This window comes from Augochlora pura, chromosome 10 (genome assembly GCF_028453695.1).
Source record: "Augochlora pura isolate Apur16 chromosome 10, APUR_v2.2.1, whole genome shotgun sequence".
In the NCBI taxonomy this organism is placed as follows: Eukaryota; Metazoa; Arthropoda; class Insecta; order Hymenoptera; family Halictidae; genus Augochlora; species Augochlora pura.
In genome coordinates, this window is record NC_135781.1 from 16,550,732 (window position 1) to 16,573,424 (window position 22,693).

A 22,693-nucleotide genomic window follows, 5' to 3' on the forward strand; every position below is an offset into this window, starting at 1 on the left:
TCTCCGTAACTCTTGGATAATTAATAACAATTTGATTCATTTATAATGCCACGCCCGTATTATTTCACGTGCATTTTGTACAAACGAATTTCGCAATAACAAGGTAGAATGAAATTTAATTCTTTTTTTTATGGTGAAAGATTCGAGTTTTCAATTTTTAACACGTCTTTCCTTTTACCGGTAAACAGTTCCATGACTTTAACTAGTATTACAGTTGCTTGTAATGTTCCCGATGGTATCTAATTATAAGATTGTATGCTCGTATTATTAGAGCATTCGGTTTTATAAATTAAGATGATTTCTGTTAAATGAGTTTTCCACAGTCCGTTAAAATAATTCGTCGGCGATGCTGCGCCCTTTCACGTTCGCTTACAAAGTTTCTTGAAAGCGGTTGCTTTCACGCAACGCCGACGATTTCTTTATTATTATCCCTTTAATGCCGCTCGATATTTATAAGACTTTTCCTTATTCAGCGTGAATTTAATTTCATGGGATAAAGAAACGATGGCAGTAAATCAACAAACCGTAAAGACGATACAGTCTCTGGAATGAAGGCTCTCGGAAAAAACTGTTTTACTTGTCGCGCAAGCTAACTTATATTCTTCCTCACGGAATTAAACTCCGTCGAGAGTTGTTAAATCTCTAAAGAAGTTTCACTCGACAAATTCTAATTATACATATAATGTTATTTTCAAAACGTTTAATCCGCTCGCAATGGGGATTTAATTGGTACCTTACCGTTGCTGCGCCGTCCGCATAATGGATTCGCGTTTTGCATTCGATGTCAACTTTCATAACTGCGTATTGTCGGAAATAAATTAGAGATCATTTTTAAACGCGGTTTTATATTTAGTTTTTGTTACCCGGTTTGCGCGTCTATTTCATCAGCAGCCTCAAACATCGCTTTACCATTTAGTGTTTCACTGGCTCTCTCGCGAAAATTACGTTTTATTCCGTTCTGCGGTTTATAAATTAGAGCGTTAAGAAGAAATTAAAGTCGTACAATATTTTTATAAAATAGAACGCGAAGCAACAAAAATTGCACATAATATTAATCTCACTGTTATTTATTCGACGTATTCCGCCCTTACGATTGAGATTGTCATTACACATTCTTTCGTTACTATTCCTTCGTTGAGATTGTTATTACAATATCCTTCTTTATGATTATTTTTATTACCACTGTTATTATTATTGTTATTGTTATTATTGTTATTATTGTTATTATTAATATTATTATTCTTATTACTACTGTTATTATTCATATTATTATAATTCGCATTACACTACAATTATCATTACAATTATAATAATTACTATTAAAACTACCAGATACAATTACCGTCATAACGAGTTCTCAACTAGCAAACTCCGATCGGTTCTGGGACCCTTCTCTTCCCCCCCCCCCTCCCCCGCTACGACCGGACTACCCTCCTTAGCACCTCAGTTTCACTCGAGAATCAAACCGGCGATTCCCGACATTCCGAAAAATGTAACTGGGCTGTCCAAAAATAAAACAAGGAATTGAATGCCCAACGTGTCCCAGTCATATTTTTATACCTACGTGTTCGCAAAAGAAATCGTTACAAACCATTACGTAATACTCACATATGATCTTGATAAAGTCTAGTACACTTACAATATAATATCGATTAAATAAAGTCGTAATACAGTTTGAGTTTTGTATTTTTTTGTATTTGCGGGAATGAGATATAGTAGCGAATAGCTAAATGATTATTATTATCACAATACCGGTTGAAATTATATTACGTTTCAGTATTCTTATGCCGCGTATCTTGATTTTTATAATATAAAACTTCTCACAGGATTACATAAATTAATTGCAAATTTTAGCCTCGGTATCTGTACACCACATGCCAAATCCCCACAACTTGTTCCGCGAGAGCCGGATATTTCCTCGCAAAGTAGAATCTGTTTCGCGTTTCTCCGTATCAACCGACGAGCAACGAAGAAGGTCGTCTCAGCCGAGGGTACCACTCAGCCCCGAATAATCAGCGCGGCCCGAGGAGTAACTACGCTTTATCATGCGGCAATATTCGCAGCGAAACTTCGCGAATTCCTCGCACCCAGCCGGCCGTGGAACGGGGGAATTATCTCCGAAATAATTTCGCGTCGTTTAATGCGCGGCATAGCGTCACCCGGCGACGAGGCTCGCCAGAACTTCCGGTGGCTCTTTAATGGCCACTCGGCTAAAGGATGGCCGGCCGACGAAAATAAACCATTCGAACGCGAACGAAAGTCTTTGGGTAATTAATGCCCGGTGCAACGCTACTGAAACTCGGAACAGTCGTCCGGGTAACTGCGCGCGACAGCGATTATGCGGCGAGTCGAGGACTAGCCGGGTGCAAATTGCTCGAACGAATCGCGTCGACGGCGATCACGCCGACGAGGTCCATACGATCCCTCCGATTCTGCAGCAGAAAATCGTCGAGTGCCCGTTGCCGATATCAATTCGACGCGACAAAGCCCGCGTCGGAGCCTGATCGTGTCATGGGAATTAATTACCTCCAGAAACGTCCGGTTCCATCGAACGGTTAGACGCGCGTTGTTCGAACGTACGGCCTTCTTTCCAATAGAGTTTGATAGAAAAAGTTACGTCACCGGCAATTTCGAGTTTGCAACAGTAATTAATGAGATTGACAGCCGCCGCGCCGCGACTTTAAAACCGCCTTCTCCCAAAGTCGACGCGTCGCATTGCGTTGCGTTGCGTTGCGTTGCGTTGCGCAGCCGAAACAACAACTGTTGAATTAAGATCGTGGACGGGGTTGACTAGCGTTGGAACACGTGAACTTTACGATTATCTTCCGCCAGTTAATTTGACCGGCGAGCAAACTTTCAAAAGCGCGGCCAGCTTACTTTACCGTGTAACGGCCGCGAGAAAGTCCGGGCAATTTTTCCGGTTACAGAAACCACTGCCCGGCTTTATCCCGATGTCCCTCCGCTGCGCTATTATTCAGAAGCCTCCGGACAATGTTCCGTTTCAGCGTCTCGCGCGGATATTAATTACGCGGCCGTTAACTTCCGTTCGCGGCTGTTAATTTTTACCAGGCAGTCCTTTGTTATCTTCGCCGCGCAATTAACACCTCCAGGCCGGGCATCAATAATTTACCGGTGCGTACATTAAACATTCCACCGATTTCGGCATTCCAGTGGTATTCCTGGCATTCTTGCAGCCGTGTCGGCGATAATTTGAAAAATTCGCTCACGCGCAAAGAACGGTAAAAAATGTGTACAACAGATACAAGAGATACGATAATGTTTTGAATTAATTGGTTTATGAATTACTCCGGTGGTTCGTTTGCTACGACAATTTGTTTTCTCCTTCAAGCAGATAATGATTATTGTATGTGTTTTCCGTGCTTAATATATTTTACACATATTCTCGTCTTTAAAGGTAAAAGTCTCGCTTGCGACTCGACCGACCTTTTATTTCCTTAATAGCATGAATATTCAGTGCACAAAGGCTTAAAAGATAAAGGGTGGCGTAGTTTAAATGAAGTTGTGTTAGCGGTCATGAACGTTACGCACGAGAGTAAAGTTGATAAAGGATAAAAGCGTCGGCCACGTAATTAATTGCAGCGAAAATTTTGTAATTCCGATGTAAAGGCCGCGTAATGTTTGTAACGTTTGTAACGTTACAGGTTGTTCAATTTTTTTTATCGCATTAATAAAACGCTAATCGTTTAATCGCCTACGTTCGTATCGTTTCTGCAATACTGCGTCCAAAGTAGACAAATAATTCAAAGACTTGGTAATTTATGATCCGGGTGTAGCATACAGTGTGTACAGAAAATATAGATTCATTTGCAAGATAAAGATTTCCTGCATTAATTGCTGTAGTACTAAAATGAAACAAATATTTCTTCCTTTAATAATTTCAATTTTCGGTTTAACACCTTATTTACCGTCAGTTTTTATAATAGCTTGTATCTCAATTGCAAACTAACAGTTAAAAATTTTTTTAAAAATTGTTTGAACACTATATAAATCTCGTTCAGAATCCATCCAATCATTTATGTTCACATAATGTAAGCAATGTCTAACATATTTAAATTAGGGTAAACCTTAGTTATACTTGGTAAAAATTTGTTTGCAATATTTTTTCTGAGGCGCCCTAAGATTATGTTATTAGATGAAAAAATAACTTATGCAAAATCTGAAATTGATCGGACAATGAGAAGACGTGCCACATTGTATTTGAACATTTTTTAATTGCGACTTTTCTTAATAGCGGACGAGTACTGTCGTTCGATCAATTTCAGATTATACATAGGTTATTTTTTCATCAAATGGCATAATTCCGTAAGATCCAGCCAAATATAAATATAATAATCTCGTACTCGCTAAATAAACCATCTGCTTTAAAGCATTAATAAATAACTTAACGAATATAATGTAACAAGCGATTTTGAAATTTATTATTTAAAAACGATTATTATCGAGCTTATCTCAGACGCAGTTCTAGTCAATACATTTTTCTACAAAATATAAGAATCACAATCCGTTATCTCCCCTGTCGTTCGATTTGTTCCTGCGTTTAATTGGTGTCATCATTCACCGTGCCATGGCAGTCAATTAACGAAACAACCGGTATTATTAACACGCGGCTGAAGACATTGTGGTGGGTCAGGCATTACGAGCGTGCGCGGCCAGCGATAAGTCTTTCGCGCGATCCCGGCCAGCTACTCCGCCGGGCAATTTAGCGAGGTAATAAATGCGAATCGTGCTTTTTTTACCGACGCTAAATCTGCGTTAAGTTATTACGATCCTGCTGAGCCCGCGTTTATGGTGGCCGCTGGTCCACTTTTACGCCCACGCGATGAAATTACGAAACACCGATTACTTTCGGAACCGCGACGATAATTCAATCGGGCTCCTCCATTTTGTTGAATCGTCATCCTCGTTTGGCGAAATTAGGCCTGCGTAGAGGCGAAAGGGTAGCGAAACGATTCAATGCCTTCGGAATCGTAAAAAGTATATTCGTGCAATAAAAACACCGTTGGGAATTCCGCCTTCACTCGCTTTTTCATTGCCTCCTCTGGCTACGGAAAAAAGTCGAAAGAAAAGTTTTCTTCTTTTAATTAATTTCTCAGGATTCAAATTAGTACTTTGATGTTTTTAATTTCCTCTACAGATCGATATAGTTTTCGTTTCTCGTACGTCTTCGTTAACTTTCATCCCTAAATTGAAAGATATTGATAATATTCATATTTAGCAGTGAATTATGTAAGAAAATGTCATTACAAGTGTAAAAAAGGGGCTAGCGAAAACGTTATATTTAATTTACTTTCAATATTCGTTCACTGCAAATATTTCGCAAAGCAATCAATTACATACACTGTATGGAGTCGCAGATATTTTCCATACAGATTTACTAATGTGTAATCGATGATATTGTGGGTTCTCTTTTCAAATAACGAAGTCCGATATTACACTTTTAATGAGCAGCATATATTATTCAAGGAACATTGATATAAAATTGTAATAAAAAGGAAAATACCGTTTTCCATATTAATTATTGCATGATAAAAGAGTTCACTGTAATAGAGGCCTCAACCGCTAAACTTTTTCAACTTCTTCGAATTAATAGAATATTTGAGTGTTGGCAGTCGAGCTCAGTATTTACCTCTAAATGGATTAACTCCATCCCCTTATGCGCGTAGAAGAAGAAAGGAGGCAGTGAAAACTACTTCCCCGAGAAGTTAATCGGCCCAGTTTTTCTTCCCCCACTTTGCAATTCAGATTTTATAAATAGTGTCCTATAAAACTATTCTTTCAATCTTGACCAAGTGATTGCGAATCCCCCGGCTATCAAGGGCAGGTCCTGCCGCCGTCGCTGTCCTGTCCCAGGGCAGCGGAGCCATGGGTATCGGCGCTGCGCGACAGCGACAGAAATTTCCTTCATCCCTTATCATCTCCAAAGGGAAATAAAAACTCGAGGCCGAGACGTTCCACGAGATCCCAGCGGTACCGGCGTGGTCGTTCCACTTCTTCGTAACTTAGCGTGATTACTGACTCGCGGTGACTGCGACGCAGTGGAAATTAGCGACGGCGACGAGTCGCAGAATCCTTCAATCTTCGCGGCCTACAGTGGTTGACTTCACTCGAAAAGACGGCCCAATTCGAATTTCAAAAATCTTGCATAATCGAAAAGTTGTTTGTTTAACGTATAACTTTTTTTTATCACTGTAGAGCTGCAGTGTCGTGCGTTGAAGATTTAAACATTTTCTGGAATACTCATGAAAACAACTTTCATTTGCCATCGATTTTTTAATGTTTGAAGGTTTTACCGACTGTTGTTTACAGGAGTTTTTAAAATAGGTTTATAGTATAGTATAATGCAAACGTTGCGTTTTTAATATGTATATTTGCGATGTTTTTAAACTTCGAAGTAGACAATAATCTACTTTATTTTGTTATATTTACAAGTTTGTCTAAGAACTTGTATTGCTGTTATTGTATTTAAGAAGGATTTGTGATTATGTCAGTGTCATGATTTTTTCTGGACTCGCTCGGATACCAGATTTAAAAATAATTAAAGTTGAAACGTCGCAGCATTCGTGTTATAATAATCGTGTTCACTGTGTATACATATATACGTGAAATATTAAAAGTTCTGTTCGAATTAAATATAATATAGGTTTATTATATTTATAGTTTAGTTTTAAGTTCCATTTTAGTTTAAGCTTTGCTTCGAGTGTAGTTCATGTTTACAAGGACGCTTTGCCAAGACGTAAGTTAAAAAAGAAATTGTGGAACTTGACATTCGAGCATATTTTATAGTTTATTTACATTTTATACGTACATAAAACTTTCTGTGCTTCTTTCTTCCATTTGTCCTCCGTCAATTTCCTTACTGCTTCCTCGACTTTCTTTAGCATTCTTTCGTCTTTTTGTGTTTCCCAAAACCTTCTTTGTTCTCTTCCTACACCCCCTTTTTCTCTAGTTTTTCGATTCTTGTCTCCAGCCTCCTCTTTTCGATTTTCCATTCTTTATCTTTCCTCTCGAATTCTTTTCTTAAGTTACTCATTTCGTTCCCCAATATTTGCTTCATTGTTTCTCTCTCTCTCTCTCTCTCTCTCTCTCTCTCTCTCTCCATGCGCCCCTTTTCATCTCTGCGATACTTGTTGTTAATTTCTCCCCCAATTCCAAAATTAGCTCCTCCATATCCTTCCTTTCACCTTTTCTCGTCTCTTCATTGACTTTCCCGCCTTCTGCCCCTCCGGTCCTACGCTTAGCGCCCTCCCTTTCCACGCGAACGCCTCGTACATAAAAATGATGTTAATCTACGGCGAATATCTGTATTTTTATTTATTTTCACAGGGAATATCATTACAGTACCAACTGCAAAACGTGATTTTATATACATTTTTAATAAAAATTACACCATGACTATAACTACTATTCTTGTGATTAGTGTAACATTCTGATATGTTAGCACAAGTTATACAAAAGGAAATGCAAATATGAAGTATTTCTATTGTTAATATATATTGTGTTGGTGTCAAGTGCTATTATTAATTATCTTCATATAAAGATGCTCAAAATAAATTTACGTTGCACAGGCTCGTCTTTACGAAATGAAACATAAAAGGATTGCAATGTTACTAATTATACTAAAGTTAATGTTTATTATTTATATATTTATTTATTTGTTTATTTATTATATTTTTTCCTCGCTTTATATCTTACATATTAAAACCCCTTTCTTCGGTATTAAATAATGTTTTATCAAAGTCGTACAAAATTTATATTCGCTAAATGTTTATAATTATATGCATATTTATTTCATAAATATTCAATTCGGATGTAAAAAAGAAATATTTCCAGCTTGTAGTGTTTAATTAATACCAAGATGTCCTTTCAAATCAATATACTTTTTTATACTCGATAAAAGCTTAAAAAGTACGAATTAAAAACTTTAAAATGGTTTATGATTCATTAAATTTCAATTAATGTTAACACATATTCGTCCGCATGACGAAAACTTGTTATTTCGCAAACAATTATCAATAGCCAAATGACGAAAATTCGTATTACAGAAAGTAATTGTTTCTTCTTTCAATTCTAAATAAATTAAAGTTTAATTTTTACCAAACAGAGATAATTTTAACCAACGACGGTATAATCATTACTGAGAAATATATGATTTTGAACAAGTTACGTTGTTTTTATATAGACCATACCATTTCCACAGATAGTGTCAAAAAATGTCGACATTTTGTGAATGTCGGTGCGAAATTACCGTGTTAACACTTTGCCGTCCGCACGTGTCGTACTTTCTTCGCTTGTCGCCGGCCGTTCTTAAAGCTATCGGCAGATTATAAATTGTCAAGTTTTACTAATCTCATCGTTAGTTCTCATGAGTTTTCAATCCTATCTCTCTATTTTCATGAAATTTCGAAAATGTACATGTGTAAATAAATGTCAAATTTGTTTGATTTATATATTTCTTCATTTAAATTTTCTTTGGTAATTACTCAGTATTTCTCTTTTAGATGATATGAACGAAAACAATCTCGAAGATGTAACACTACTCCAAAAGACTTGCACATTAAATTTGTTGTCCTTAATTTTTTATTTTAGAACGTACGTGGCAGTTTCTTCGTTTTAGTTTGTTAGTTTTGGAAATGAGTATTAGCTGGTGTTGCTTTAGCTGATCGGAAAGTCTGTCGATCTCATCATGATGGGACAAGTACTTATAAAAACAAAAAACTTGCTGACGTGTGTAACTTATTTTTACTTAAACAAAACAACAACAGAAAACCACGCCATACTGAGCGGTACCATACGCGTTACACCACTGTGTTATTGCCGGCTGTAGTGTCGTCGGACGGCATAGTGTTAAAACATTCAGCGCCGACAATCAGCCACTAAAATACTCACATAGTTGAAGCAATTTAATTTATTAACCCCTTGCCGTACTTTAACGAGTCTGACTCGTGATGGAGATTTCTAGTAATAAGCTATTATTGAGTATGAATATTCATCCGTTCCATTAACTGGGAATAAAATTTCATTCCCTCGTTACCAATATTTAAACATTCAAATAGATATAAGCACACGATAAATATAAAATTTCCTTTTTCATCTAAGAATTTAGTGCGATCGAAGAAATTCTAATCGTACAACTTCTAAAGAAAATGGCACGGCAAGTGGTTAAAGCGATACTAGAAAGTTGATATTTTTCTTAGGGGGTGGCATTAGAACTCTTCCCCATCCGAAATATTCTAATCAAATTCAGTTTGTTGAAATATATTGTAATAAAAATGAATTTTCAAAATTGGTCAGATATTGATGTCACTCATATTTGACTGACGCAGCGCTCAACGTGTTAATAAAGTTGTAATAGTTTAAAGATTAAGTTGTTTTTAAGATAATTGTGTCCGCCTTTTTGGGTCAAATCGACCTCTGCGCGCGGCATTCCGTACTTAGCCTGACAACTCTAACTTAGCCCGGCCGCCAACTCCCGGAGCTCGCGTGTACGTCGACACGGCTGTCTCGATGGCTAATTGGTGGCTCTGTTACGCCATATATTTGTGGGGGGGACGGGCGAACGACCTCCGAAAACAGGAACGAGAGTCGGCGCACGTATTGGTCCAGACCGGGCCGAAGTGGTAGGAGATGTTATGTCGGCGCTCTATTGATCTAGGAGAGACAGAGAAAAGGCAGGTCCAGGCCCGAGGACCGGCAACTGGAAAGCGCAAGGCAGACAATAAGGGCAGCGTTTCGTTTAAGCCAGCCGGAGGTCCCGCACACTGTCCTGGGACTTATCCCCCTATATCCCTCTTCGCATCCGTCCGGCCACCTAGCACAATATCCACGAATTAGGGTAGCGATTCCGAATGTGGGGATCATGTAACAGAACCACGATTGCACTCGATTGTTGACGCATTATCTAACGTAATCCTATCGTACATCGCAGTCAATTCCATTCATTCCGCGAATTAGGTCTGGCCGCCTAGGTTTGTAGCTGCGGATTGTTTACAGCTCACCCACATAGAACGGTGGTTCGTTTAATCCTGCGCTATACCGTCGCTTGGAAAGCGACTTTTCGTCGATGAAATCAATTATTAGCTTTTTCTCGACAATCAACAGTCCTTGAATCTTGCGACAAAAATAGAAAATTCGAAGTGGTGGATTTAATGCGCTTTAACTGCTACACAAATCCATACAATTGTTTCATGGAGAAAGGAAACGACGAACGGTAAAGAAATAACTAAATCCGCGGGAGTAGGTCATCTTTAAAAGTGTAATCAGCTATTACATTATTTTCTTTTGTTTCTTTCGACTTCATTTTTGAATAACTATGGTAGTGGAGTTGTCAATTATGTCTGTTTTATTTTTAGGCTTAATTAATTTTATACTTATCGAGTTAGTTATATTACATATTTTGATTCGTTTTCTTCGTTTATTTTTGAATAGAAGAATTTGATATCTCTTATTTGATGAATATTAAGTTAATTATGCTTTTATTTTATTTATTTTCAAATAACGGAATTACATGTCTCATTCCATAAAGATAAAATTAAATATCCCTGGTATGGGATCAAAATACAGCAGTTAGTTAGGCTACAATACCAGCCCCGCTATCCTAATATCGACACGAATGGAAATAATGGCGATACTGTTGTTCGAACATTTCGATACTACTACGTCTGTAAACATTCGGGGTAATGTTTCGAATTGTTGTGTTAAGGCAGTCCGCTACGTTGAAAGCTAGAAGCTGAGTGCGCTGAAGGTGGTACAGTGTGAGAACTCAATTAGCGCCTTTGTCTCGTGTACGCGTCTATTACAGTTTCAGAAATATAATGTAGACCGTTTAAAACTAGACGGAAACGGATCTCGGTGATCTGATTAAAAGAATTCGCGTCCAAATGTTACGCGTTGAGCGAAAGGATGAAGAAAGTTTCGCAGCGTCTCGTTAACGAGTCGCAAAAGGTAGCCTAACGTTTGCCGAGCTGCAGTATTAATTATTCTCTTAAGATGTATCTATTTGAGAGGAGTGATTGAAGTTTGCTAGCCGGCGATGATCAAAGGAAGCTTTAAACAAGCTCGCGAGAAATTTATTATGAAAATATAGAAGATAAATACGGATATTTTGTTTGAACGATGCCTTAAAAAATTAGGTCAATAAATTAAGCTCGACGTCGGTGTGAATACAAACATCGCAACGTTCCCTCGACTAACTAGTATCTCTATCGAGCGTTCGATCATTTCTTGTTGCACGTGTTTCTTTCCTATTTCTCTGTATTTACCTGTTATGGGTATATTTATCTCTGTATTACCCGGTTATTCACCCTTTACGCTGCTCTTGTTGACAGTGTTAAGCACATATTCGCCTGTTAATTGCTTGTTAATGAACCCAATGGTCACTGTTATCTGATTATCGCAGCCGGATTCTAGTTGCCGAGTGTGGGGCCTTTTCGTTGTACATGAATTCCAGGCGTCGTGTAACCAATCCGTCGCATTTGCGGCGATTGAAGACGTTCCTCGTCAACGTGACATATCATTTCCGGCCGGTGCCTTCCCTGCCATTTACCCATCATTGATTCAAATTTTCGAGGTTATGGTCCCGTGTCCTTTCACCTCGCTTATCCCTACCTGTTAACTAATTTCTCGAAATTAATTCAATTGCATTCTGAATACTGCAGCCGGCAACCAATTTGCTACGTTAGGATTAGGGCATGCAATCTGACAACGATCTGTGAATGCCTCGAATTCACGATGATACAGCGAAAAATGACAATTTCGATCTGGTCAGTAAATATCGTGTTTTTGCCCTGAAAATTTTATATGTACCATACGACTTTATTTTCTGTAATTTCATTTTTTCTTTTGTATCAATCAAGCAGGAAATTTTTTCTTTTATAATTTTAGTGGATTAAAATTGCGAATCTTAAATTCTTTCAATTTTAACGAAGTTTGCAAATTCACTTTTACATACTTATCGAAACACGCCACTTGTTCATAAAGTGTTTAGTTTAAAAATTTGGTTTTAAATCTATCTTAAATATTTCTTTTGAGATTTTTCAATTTATACGCACTTTCAAGAGTAGATTGCACCATTTACGGTTAAATGAGGTATGCACTGTTTCGTTAAATGAGTTGTTCAGTGTTAATTTACTTCCGGATTGGACGTTATTTTTTGATTGTTTTTTAAATTGTGTAATTAATGTACCGACTGTCGTTCAACGAAGCGCACGCTGTAAAAATTGACAAGTTGAAAATTCGGCACAACGAATATTGCTGTAGTCACTTGCTGCTTTACACATTCATCGTGTTCGACACCGCGTCATAAATTTCACGGCGTTACTTCGGGCACAGTATCGTGAATTTTTTTTTTGTTTTGGCGACCCATTTTTGGAAAAATTCATTGGAGCCCGTCAGTAGGAACGCGCGCTGTCACAGTTGACGTATTACTTGTCGCTCGCTATCGGGCAAGGGTTTCTCGTCTCATTTCAAGTGAGTTTACCCGTGACTCAGACAGACTTCATCGATCTTCGCGATAGGATGTCACGTCAATCTTGCGGGATTCGATTAGACTGTAGCAAAGACTTGATCGATAATTTTTGAATTATTCGAGTATAACAATCTTTCGATAACAGTCGGAAACAAATATTCTATCTACTACAAGTTCAGCAGTGGAAAATATTTATTTTAGTCGTTATATGTTAGTGAAAGTACGATTTTCTTTTCGAATATCATTCTCATAAATTAGTGGGATAAGTGTGCCAATTACTGTGCCTTAATTGCAATAATTTTATCTATATTTAAAAATGACATTACTAAATTAAAACATTACCGAATCAAAACATTAACTTCAGAACTATTAGGTTGGTAAATATGAAATATCGGATTTTTAAGTTAGTATATAAAATTGCATATCTTTTTTCAAAAGCTATTGATTTATTCAAAATGTGCCCCATTTATTTCAATACACTTTTCCCAACGCGAGTTTAATTCATAGATGTCTGTCTTCAAGAAATTCTGATTTTTCGGATCAATAAACTATAGTATGGAATTTTTCAGACTGTCTCCATTTACGTACTGTTTAGCCAAAAAACTACGCATACGTCGTACAAAACAATTACGAAATTAAATGAAGTAAAATATAAAATTTTATAAAATATAGATCTTTCGCCAACTGACTTTCATTATTTTCAACATTTAGGACAGTTTTTACGGGCTAAATAGTATAGAAATGAAGACAGTCTGAAATATTCCATATCAGAGTTTATTAATTCTAAAGATCAAAATTTATTTAAGACAGGCATTTCTGTATTGAAATCTCGTTGAAAAAGGTGTAGTAAAGCAAACGGGGTATATTTTGATTAAATCAACAGCTTTTGAAAAAAGATATACAGTTTTATATGTTTACTTATACATTCGACATTTCATATGCACCAACCTAATATAAAATGCGGAAACTAATTTTTATAATTTCTAATATAAGGGTTGATGTGTTTTTGCTTTGATTTTGTTAGAACACTTCAAACAATACGTTGTAAACAAAGATAGAAGAAAATATAAAATTGATGCTTTCCAAAACAAAAGAATAAATTATTGTATTCATAAAACTTGTCTAAATTACGGAGAAACAATGATATAATCGACTGCTTGGAGATATTTTTTTATTTAAAGTAATTCCTTAACCTAAACAATTTTCCCGCCTTGCTTCTATAACTGTGTACTATAACTGAGTCAAGTTTTCATGTCGTTTTCATGTCGTTTCCGACTTGTGTGCTGATTACCCTCGTGACAAATATCACGTGACAATCTTACTTTTGTGATCTATGAAATGTGTATATTCGTTCCTTTTTCAAATAATATCGTAATTATTAAAACATATATGTATAACAAATGACGCTAAATAATTAAATAGGGAATATTTAACGTTCTTACATTTCTGTTATACGCTTATTTATCCAGAACTGATCGGACTAATTGGAGCACAGTAATTAGATCAGCTTGCAGAAATTGACATACAATAGAATAATTACAATATATCAATGTACAGCGACTGGCACATAGAAACTAGAGAAAACTCAATAATCGATAGAAAGAAATTATCTTTTCATTTTTTTGTTCAATTTGTTAAATATTATCTGTTCTTTATATATTTAAATTATGAAAGAATTCGTACTTAAATACACACTTTAATATATATTTAATAATATATATTTAATTATAATAATTATAATAAATATATAATTTAAATGTTTGAAAAAGTGCGATATAGATAAGAGAAATTATTTAATTTATCGAAAATTTCGGATGTCACTTTAATGAGCACAGTAATTAATTATCCTAGCAACAAGTAATGTATTCTTATATTGCATGTTCATGTCTCTAATATTAAAAACAATTTTTAATATTAAACTGACATTAAAAGGGCACAAATGATACCAAATGTGGAACATCGATGTCAAATTCAATACTTTTACAGGGAATGAAAAATAATTTTATCCTTTCCGTGCGTTGATTAATCCAGGGCGGTTATGAAATCACACTTAAATAAAAAATGAATAAAAAAGCCGTTTGCAATAACTGTATATTCAAGTGTCAAGCTCTGTCCAGCAAAAGTGTTCGCGCAGCATCGAAACAAAACCCAGCTGTCATGTCACTAGCTTTCGTGCGAGTGACAAGTCATAACATGTATGGTGTTAAAATGAATGAGTGAAGTAGACTATAGGCAGTAAACGTATATCTGTTTATTCTCAAAAATAATACCATTCGAAACTTTCAGAGAAATGTATCTACGTTTATACATTGAATAACATTTTTTGGTACAACATTTGGTTCGAGTATTCATCAGGTTCACGTGTCCCAGTTTTACAAAAAGTAGAAACAGTAAATCATAAATCAGTTGATTTCTGTGTTGAGTTCTCAAACTCGATTTCTTCGAGGCCGAAGCGCCGAACGAAAGATGTTATTCCTAGTTTCGATTTAGTTTTGCATACACTTTGTCTAGTTGTACCACTTGTTTTCTCACACGTCGAATATACAAGTTGAACAATTTAACTGCGCCACTTCGACGTTGCACAAAAATAAGTTTCAGGCAGAAGTCTCTTGAAGATTTTTGATATCTCGTATTTTTATCGAGATACCGCGGCAAATAAAAAGCTATTAAATCCGATTTGTTGGAATAGACGAAAAACACGGGATCCTATACCACGTTCCTTCAGATTGATAGCAGCGAGTTTCTATCAATCGACAGAATAATTGCCTCCGAGCTCGCGGTTGCAATTCTAAGTTCATTACTCGCGTGAAAAAGAAAGTATCCACGGTACCTCCTTTTTCCCTCCGATCCATCGCGATATTTTTTCGATTCGAGAGTATTTCCATCGCGTCAATATTTTGCTCGATCGCGCGGTGTTGTTGACGGTTCTCGTGAAAACGACGTTTAAACGGCGCATCCGGTCTCACGTGTATCGGGAAAACAGGATGGGAAATGCCGATGGAAAAAAGCGAGTCTTCGGGAAGCAATATCCGCGGAACGTATATAATCGCGTTCGGCTTAACGACTCGCGGCCGGAATCGTTTGTTTTTCTTCTTTCTCCTTTCATCCGGCCCTCGTGCTCGCTCTCCCGCAACGTACTCGTTGATTGCGCAGCTGACGATCGCCGGTATTTAAATTAGTTATTGACACTAGCCCTGTCATCTGCCAGTGCAATCATTCCCAAATGCGGGCAAGTCTTGATAACTAGATAATTGTTCCTATCTCGCGTAATACCATAATCAACTCGCCAACGGACCCGAGTTTATGGATTTAATAGCACCGATTTCGCGTCGCCCGCTCAGCCAATGATCCACCCCCGCTCCCGCTATTGGCCCTTGTTTCGGTCCCGCAAACCTCCGCAAATGCTACAGAGATTTCTGATTGAGTCTATTTGTGCCCGCATTTGGCCACTTGTCAAACGTCCAAGCGATTTTTATCCTGTTCGCCGCTGGATTGGCCGCTTGTTTTGTCGCACGTTTCTAATTAATTCAGCTTACACAGCTCGCCGCCGCGCGGTTATTTGTGTTATTTATCCGGTAAACGGATATTTTTAACGGTAAAAGTACGGATTAGGGGACGATAGTAATGTTTCAGATTGTTGAAAATGTAATGTAAAGTTTACATCGTACAGTTTGAATATGCAAGATTCAGGAAATTAAGGCTCGAAACTTATGTGCCAGGCTCCGATCCTGATAGCAGCATGTTCTAAGGTCATCCAAAGTCAAAATTTCTCGCAAGACAAGTGTCTTAGATCTTTTCCAAATGTAAAAAAAGTAACAAATGAAGGGTAGATAACTCAACCTGCAACTTTTTTATTTTCAATTTCGAGACGTTGCCAATGCAATTATTTTTTTAATTAAAATAATACCAAAAAAGATATACCTTTTTGTAAGATTACATTGACTTTAATAAAATAGATAAATAACTTCTCATATTAATGTTAACTTAAATATTTTAAGTAATGCGTAAAACGTCATCCAAGGCGAAATTTTTATTTTTTTAGTTTTTGCTTCCTCTGTATCGAAATGTTTATCTCATTTATAAATTTACATAAATTAAAGATTAAATAAATAATGATACTCATATAGCTGTATTATACTTAATAAATGATATTAATGATAGAACAGATGTAAAACATTATTCTTTAAAGAATAATTAAGTGTAATAATTAAATAGATTGTTTCCTACTATAAAAATTTTTCTCTGAAGAGGTTAAAGTATGATATTTTGATATGGCCATTTGATAAGCCTGGCACGTGTATTTCGAGCCTAAACGAATTTCTCGAGAAACGATTTAAAATGTGACACACCATGATCCATTTCGATGGTGTTTGTCAACTATTTATTAACGTATCAACACTCTTAAATCAATCAATGCGCGTATGTAAAATACTAAATTTTCCGCTTCCAACGATCCGCGATGCGATGAAATTCCAACGGTTTCACGGCTAGAAGATGATATAACGTTCCATCATTATTCTTTTACAGTCTCGTCAGTATCATGCGTGCTGCGTCGATTAATTGAGAAATATGATATCAATCACTAGGCCGATGCCCGTGAGTAACACGATATTTACGCGCAAGTTGACTACGTTACGAACCGGAGAGCACCGAGGGTAGGCAGTACTCTCTGGAATTGGGAATTTGTCGTAATAAGTGAATGTATCGCGTGAAATTTATTTAAATTTTGTTCTAATAACAAGGAAATCCTGAAACTATGTATACGGGTTTGTTACAGTAGATATGAAATTCATAAAAAGGCCATTGTACGCGTGGTTGAAACCAGATCAGACTATCGATTTTCGTGCACAAAGATGTTTATGTTAATTATAAAAATCGCAGGTCAGATGTCAATGTTATTTCTTTTTTAATCATTTTAATAGGTTGTACATGATATAAAAATATTACCGAATTCTTCTCATGACTTTACAATTTTGTTTTTAATTTAGCCTTTATTTGTTAAAATCTGTTTTTATAATCTGTAGTTATAATATTGATCATCGTTAAATTATTTCGGTTCTTATAAGCATTTTAGTCATAACTGATTTATAATAATTTGAAACAGTTACTGTCACAATTTGTTTAATCCCAGATTGTACGCGTCTCGAAACGGTTTACTAGAGGCGCACGTGAAAGTAAATAATTCTTCGCCTTTAGCTATGCAACTTTGATCAAGCACATTCGCTTCCGTTATCAATATCAGTTTATCCATCCCTGAGTGTCACATCCGTGTATTCCAGCGAGCGAATGAGTCGTGAAATTTCTTCCTCAGCTCAAGAAGTTCAAGCGGCGACTTTTTGTCCCATGAAATATTCACTGGCGAAATCTCTCGCAGCCAGGTAATCCCATCGGCTGGTCGTCTCCGAGTAACGCGTTAATTGCCGGCGCGATACGCATGGGAATCCAGGTCGGCCAGGTTCGTAACCATCGGCGGCTCGGTGGGGACCGCGGGAGGGGTCGACGGGGTAGGTAACGCGCGAGCGTCTTTGTCATCGTCATCGTCCCGGGCGCAAAGTTTGTTGAGCGTCGTAGGTATACACCGGCTGTCGTCGGCCAATCCCGGCGGCGTTGACAGAATTTATAGGGCTTAGCTGGCGCTGCTCAACCTATTTTCCCGGCTGGCCGAGCTAGAAAGACAAACGGAGGCTTGAAGGAGCAAGGAAGAAACGCGGGCCGGACCGCTCGAGTTAAGCGCGGCTGTACATTGCTTCTTCTCGTGCTGCAATTAGCGCCCCTTTAGTTGCCTGTGCTCTCTCGCGACGCTCCACCCTGGCCGCGGAGAACCTGGCCTCCGCTAACCATTCTTCTCACCCTTGTCCCCCATCCTTAACCCCTTCCCTCTCCCATCCCGACCCCCTATCGACCGTCGCGTTTCAGCTTTTTCGTCGGAATTTCGACCGTTTGTTTTTTCTGGCTCGAAAATTGGCCCCAGCGCGCTCGTTTCCATATCCCAGACAGGATTTCACACATATTATCGTTTCCCATAGCATTTCACCAGCTGTTGTTGCACGTGCATGGACAACTTCTTGAATCTTGCGGGCTGCGGTTACGTTTTAAGCAGCAGGGAGATATTTAGGCGAAAAACAATTACCAGCGATTGTCTAGATAAAATTATCCATATTTACTATTTACGAAATTACGGAAAACCGCAGATCAATTTAAGTCTCCATATGTTAATTTCAACAGGAAAATTGATTCATGTGTTATATTAACCTGTTGCTGTAACATATTCTTGATAGTTACAATGATTAGAAATTTGTCGATTGTAATAATTTCAAAGAAGAAAAAACGACAATTTATATTTAATGAGTATCTACATTTACTTAAATATTTAAATATTGATGACAAGAAATTAGAATTTTATTCGAACTAAAAGGAACGAAATAGCATTCACACTTTTAAAGGCTTTTACTAAAAATCTCTATCACGTGAAAGGCTGGTCAAAGTATTGCAAAGGGTTAATAGAAAAATTGTATAAAGTTATGGATTCTGAATTATTTAGTAGACAAATCCAATTACTAGACAGTTACAGTAAATTCATTTAGAAGATCATCCCAACCGTAAAATTTCTTTATTTTATTAAAGAATTTGAAGTTGAAATGTATACCTTGTTAATTTTCTGTAGCAGAAAACGAACTATTATTTTCACGCAAAGGCTGCCACAAAACAAAGCAATTATCGTAGGCAACATTTTTACGAAATTTTAATTAAAACGTAAATGTTTGATATCATAAAGTTAGTTGAAACACTCTTCACAATTCCAATTCAAAATTAAAACACGATGGTTGCGTATGTACGTGAATATGGTCCTTTAAAAATATTTCTAATTATCCTCGACCGTTTTTATTCTCCTTCATTCGTGTTCAGTTAAATTAAAATCATACCTAGCGATTCCTGAAGAAAGAAAACGTTTCTAACAAGATTAGCACGTTGTCGTCGGGAACGATATTAATATTTTTCTAAAATTTTACTCTCATAAATTTTTTAAATATTCGAAAGGAACCTCTTTAGAGTCCTATAAATCCTCGTTATATGCTTGTTAGAAAAATCTTATTGTTAGTTTTTTAAAATATTAAATATGTTTTGGAAATTCAAACTTCACCGATTTTCCTTCAGTAGACGCGTAAGTAAAGCTCGATACGTAACTCGCAGATAGTTTGTTAAATTCGGATTATTCCAATTACTGTTTTACTCTGTCTTCTTGCTATTTCGTAATTCCGCCGGGCTACACACCGTCCGACTTTTTGACGCGAGCGAGAGTTCAAGTAAAAATAAACCCTAACTAACCTTTCCCAATCACTTTTTTTCGAACTAAAAATCGGAGCCGCAACTTTCTCGCAAAAGAAAATCGTTTCCAACCGAGTAGTTTCTCATACCGCGTTAGACTTGTTATTCTGTGCGTCGACCCATTATATTTCACCGCGAGATTGAACACAATCTACATAAACTTCCTCCAGTTACTATTTGTTAAAACTGTAGAAACACCGGGCATCGAGCGTTGTACTTTCGTTGATTGAATTCAAAAGGCAAATTATTTGGTTCCAAAGTTCCGCGTTCTCGGCGTTCCCCAGTTCCCGGTTCTTGCGGTATGAATTATTTGCGCCCTCGAGCTTCTCCCTCCGTTCAACCGGCGCAACCCTTTCTTGCGCGAGATCTACAACTGGGACAGGAAAGACCGTGGGGAACGGTGCTCCCATAAAAGTTAAGCGTACATATGTAGACACATCGAACCCGGATCGTTCTATCGGGGCTAGAGCTCGTAACCGATCGAAACCCGACCACGATAAGGGGAACGTTGGTAATTGCAATTGGGAAAACATACGTTCACGGAGAGTTCTGATGTAATAGGACGCGGCGCTGGGCCGGCTACGTCCTATGGTGTTCACGGCTGACACACGGAAGCTATAGGTGGTGTATGGCAGCAGATTCTTGATGATGTAGGTGGTATTGTTGTCCGGGGTTTCGATCTCCTTTGTTGTGTTCCAAAAGCCGTGTTCGTCGATCCTGGAAACAGTTGCGTTGTCATTAGTATGAAGCTTGCGACCGTAAACCTTGATGGGAAAGGGTTCGAAGAAATAATCCTCCGCTCGGAACGCGTTACCATTTTCGTTCAGTGAACAGTTAAGGGACCCATATACGGTTATAGAGGATCGTTGAAACGGGAATTTTTCAAAGACATAAATTGTATACGATTTCGCAGTTACATACTTCCGTGAGATACAACCTTCTTGTTGGATTCGGTACATGGTTAACTTTCCGTTTACATCCGCGTTATTAACTTTTGCACTCGAGTGGCCGCCATAGTTACCACACCGTAATTCATAATGTATGCATTCCTAAATCTATTTGAGTTTAACAAATTGCTTAAAACTTAAATGCGGAGTGAGCAAATTCGCGCAATTTTGTATAAACGAAGTATAAGTGATTACGTAGAATGTAAATATAGTTACTTCAAAAACTATTCGGACACTGGTATAATTTTAACTTCTATACCGCAAATTTAAATAAATATACATTGAAAGGATATATTGTAAATATAACTCGAATTTTTTAAATTAGATTGCATTTTTGGTTAATTTTTCTCATATTACGTCAATATTAGCGTGCAATTTTTACAGATGTATTAACAAATTAAGATAACGAATCATATTTACAAGTATCTCATACGCGACTGTTTATTTCTATAAAGTGAAGTAGGCCATACAAGTAGTAACAAATAAATACATATTATAAACAAATCATAAAATCGTAGGGAATAGTGATATAAAACGACATCGACCGCAAATAAATAATAATTTAAAAAATTTCAGACTTCTTGAAATGTATTGTTGAACAATAGAGGTATACAACTATTAATAAAAATTGTTTGAAATTGTTTGATTTAATTTTATAAATCGTAACATTTTACATTCAATTGAATGTTTGTTATATTTTAACATTTATATGTTCTACTTTAATATATCGTAAAAGATTTTTTCTTTTCAATGTATATTCATTTAAATATATAATGTAGAAGTCAGAGTTATACTAGTGTTCAAATATATGTAGGATAATCGCGTTATATCAGAAGCGTCTACGTCGCAGTGTTTAAATAGCTCCGGTGCAAAGACTCGAAGTACTATGACTTCACATATCATCTTTCGAAAGAATTGACAAAGTAGTATAGGTTATTCAGTACAAAATATCTCATCAAACATACCGCAGTCTATGTTACTCTACACCAAACATTACATATTTTTTTATAACCCGTCCAATAATGTTTCATAGCCCAGCCAGTAGTTTAGGTCCGCGTATCGATATGTCGATCATTTCTCTGTTCATTTCCAAGAATACTCGAACGTAACTGTAGTGTTCTTCCAAGGTGATTTCATCGTATCAAATTGCAAATTGCATGAATTGGGGTACGATTTGGAGGGGAAATAGGTTCGACACTTTTTTTCTAATAAAATCTCCATTTGTATTTTCGTAAGAGGAGGAGAAACTATCGACAAACCGATTGTCGAGTACCCTCGAACGCTCGTGCCCGCAAAGAAATAATGCAACATCGTGGGACCGTAAGTTCCGCAGCTGATTGGTTCAGTAACAATGGCTTGTCAATAAGCAACGGTTGGTTGTATTTAGACATTGATGGCATCGGCGGATCACTGGTGAGTGGGATACGACCTATCGCGATCGGATGCGCGCGCGATTAATTATGCGAGCGTGCCCCATCTCCCTTGAACAATGCCATTTCGCAGGGAACAACCGCACCCGATTATAAGTGGACGGAAACGGCATCGTTCGACGTGGAATAATGAGTGGTCGAAGACGCAGAGCGGCTGCGACCGTGATTTTACCGTCTCGCAAATTATACAGGACTCGTTCCGCCCTAATTAATATAGGTTATTAATCGCGGTCGCGATCCGTTACGGAAAGTTCGTGCGCAGCTGCGGTTCTCGTAATTGCCACAGTTTGCATTCGGTTGATTCACCCTTCGCCACCCGGTTGTTCACGCGTGTGCTCCCTTCACCAATCGAACCCTACCCTTTGGGAACAGTTTCGATGTAAAAGATGGTAATTACTCTTCGTGGACGGTGCTCGAGTTGTTAGTGATAGAAAGTACTGTCAATCCTGTGCAGAGACGAGACTAATGCGTGTTATCCGCTGTTTTATCTGTTGTCATATCTGTGG

The 22,693-nt window shown here is 37.3% G+C and overlaps 1 protein-coding gene across 1 annotated transcript in view; it reads right to left on the reverse strand.

The window, feature by feature from the left end:
* The window catches only part of LOC144475690 (putative receptor-type tyrosine-protein phosphatase mosPTP-1), a 784,928-nt gene that overhangs the window by 49,310 nt on the left and 712,925 nt on the right, over positions 1–22,693 (reverse strand). The window contains exon 4 of the mRNA XM_078191827.1: positions 20,346–20,527. Coding sequence (XP_078047953.1) covers positions 20,346–20,527 — 182 coding nt within the window. The remainder of the gene's footprint in view (positions 1–20,345; positions 20,528–22,693) is intronic.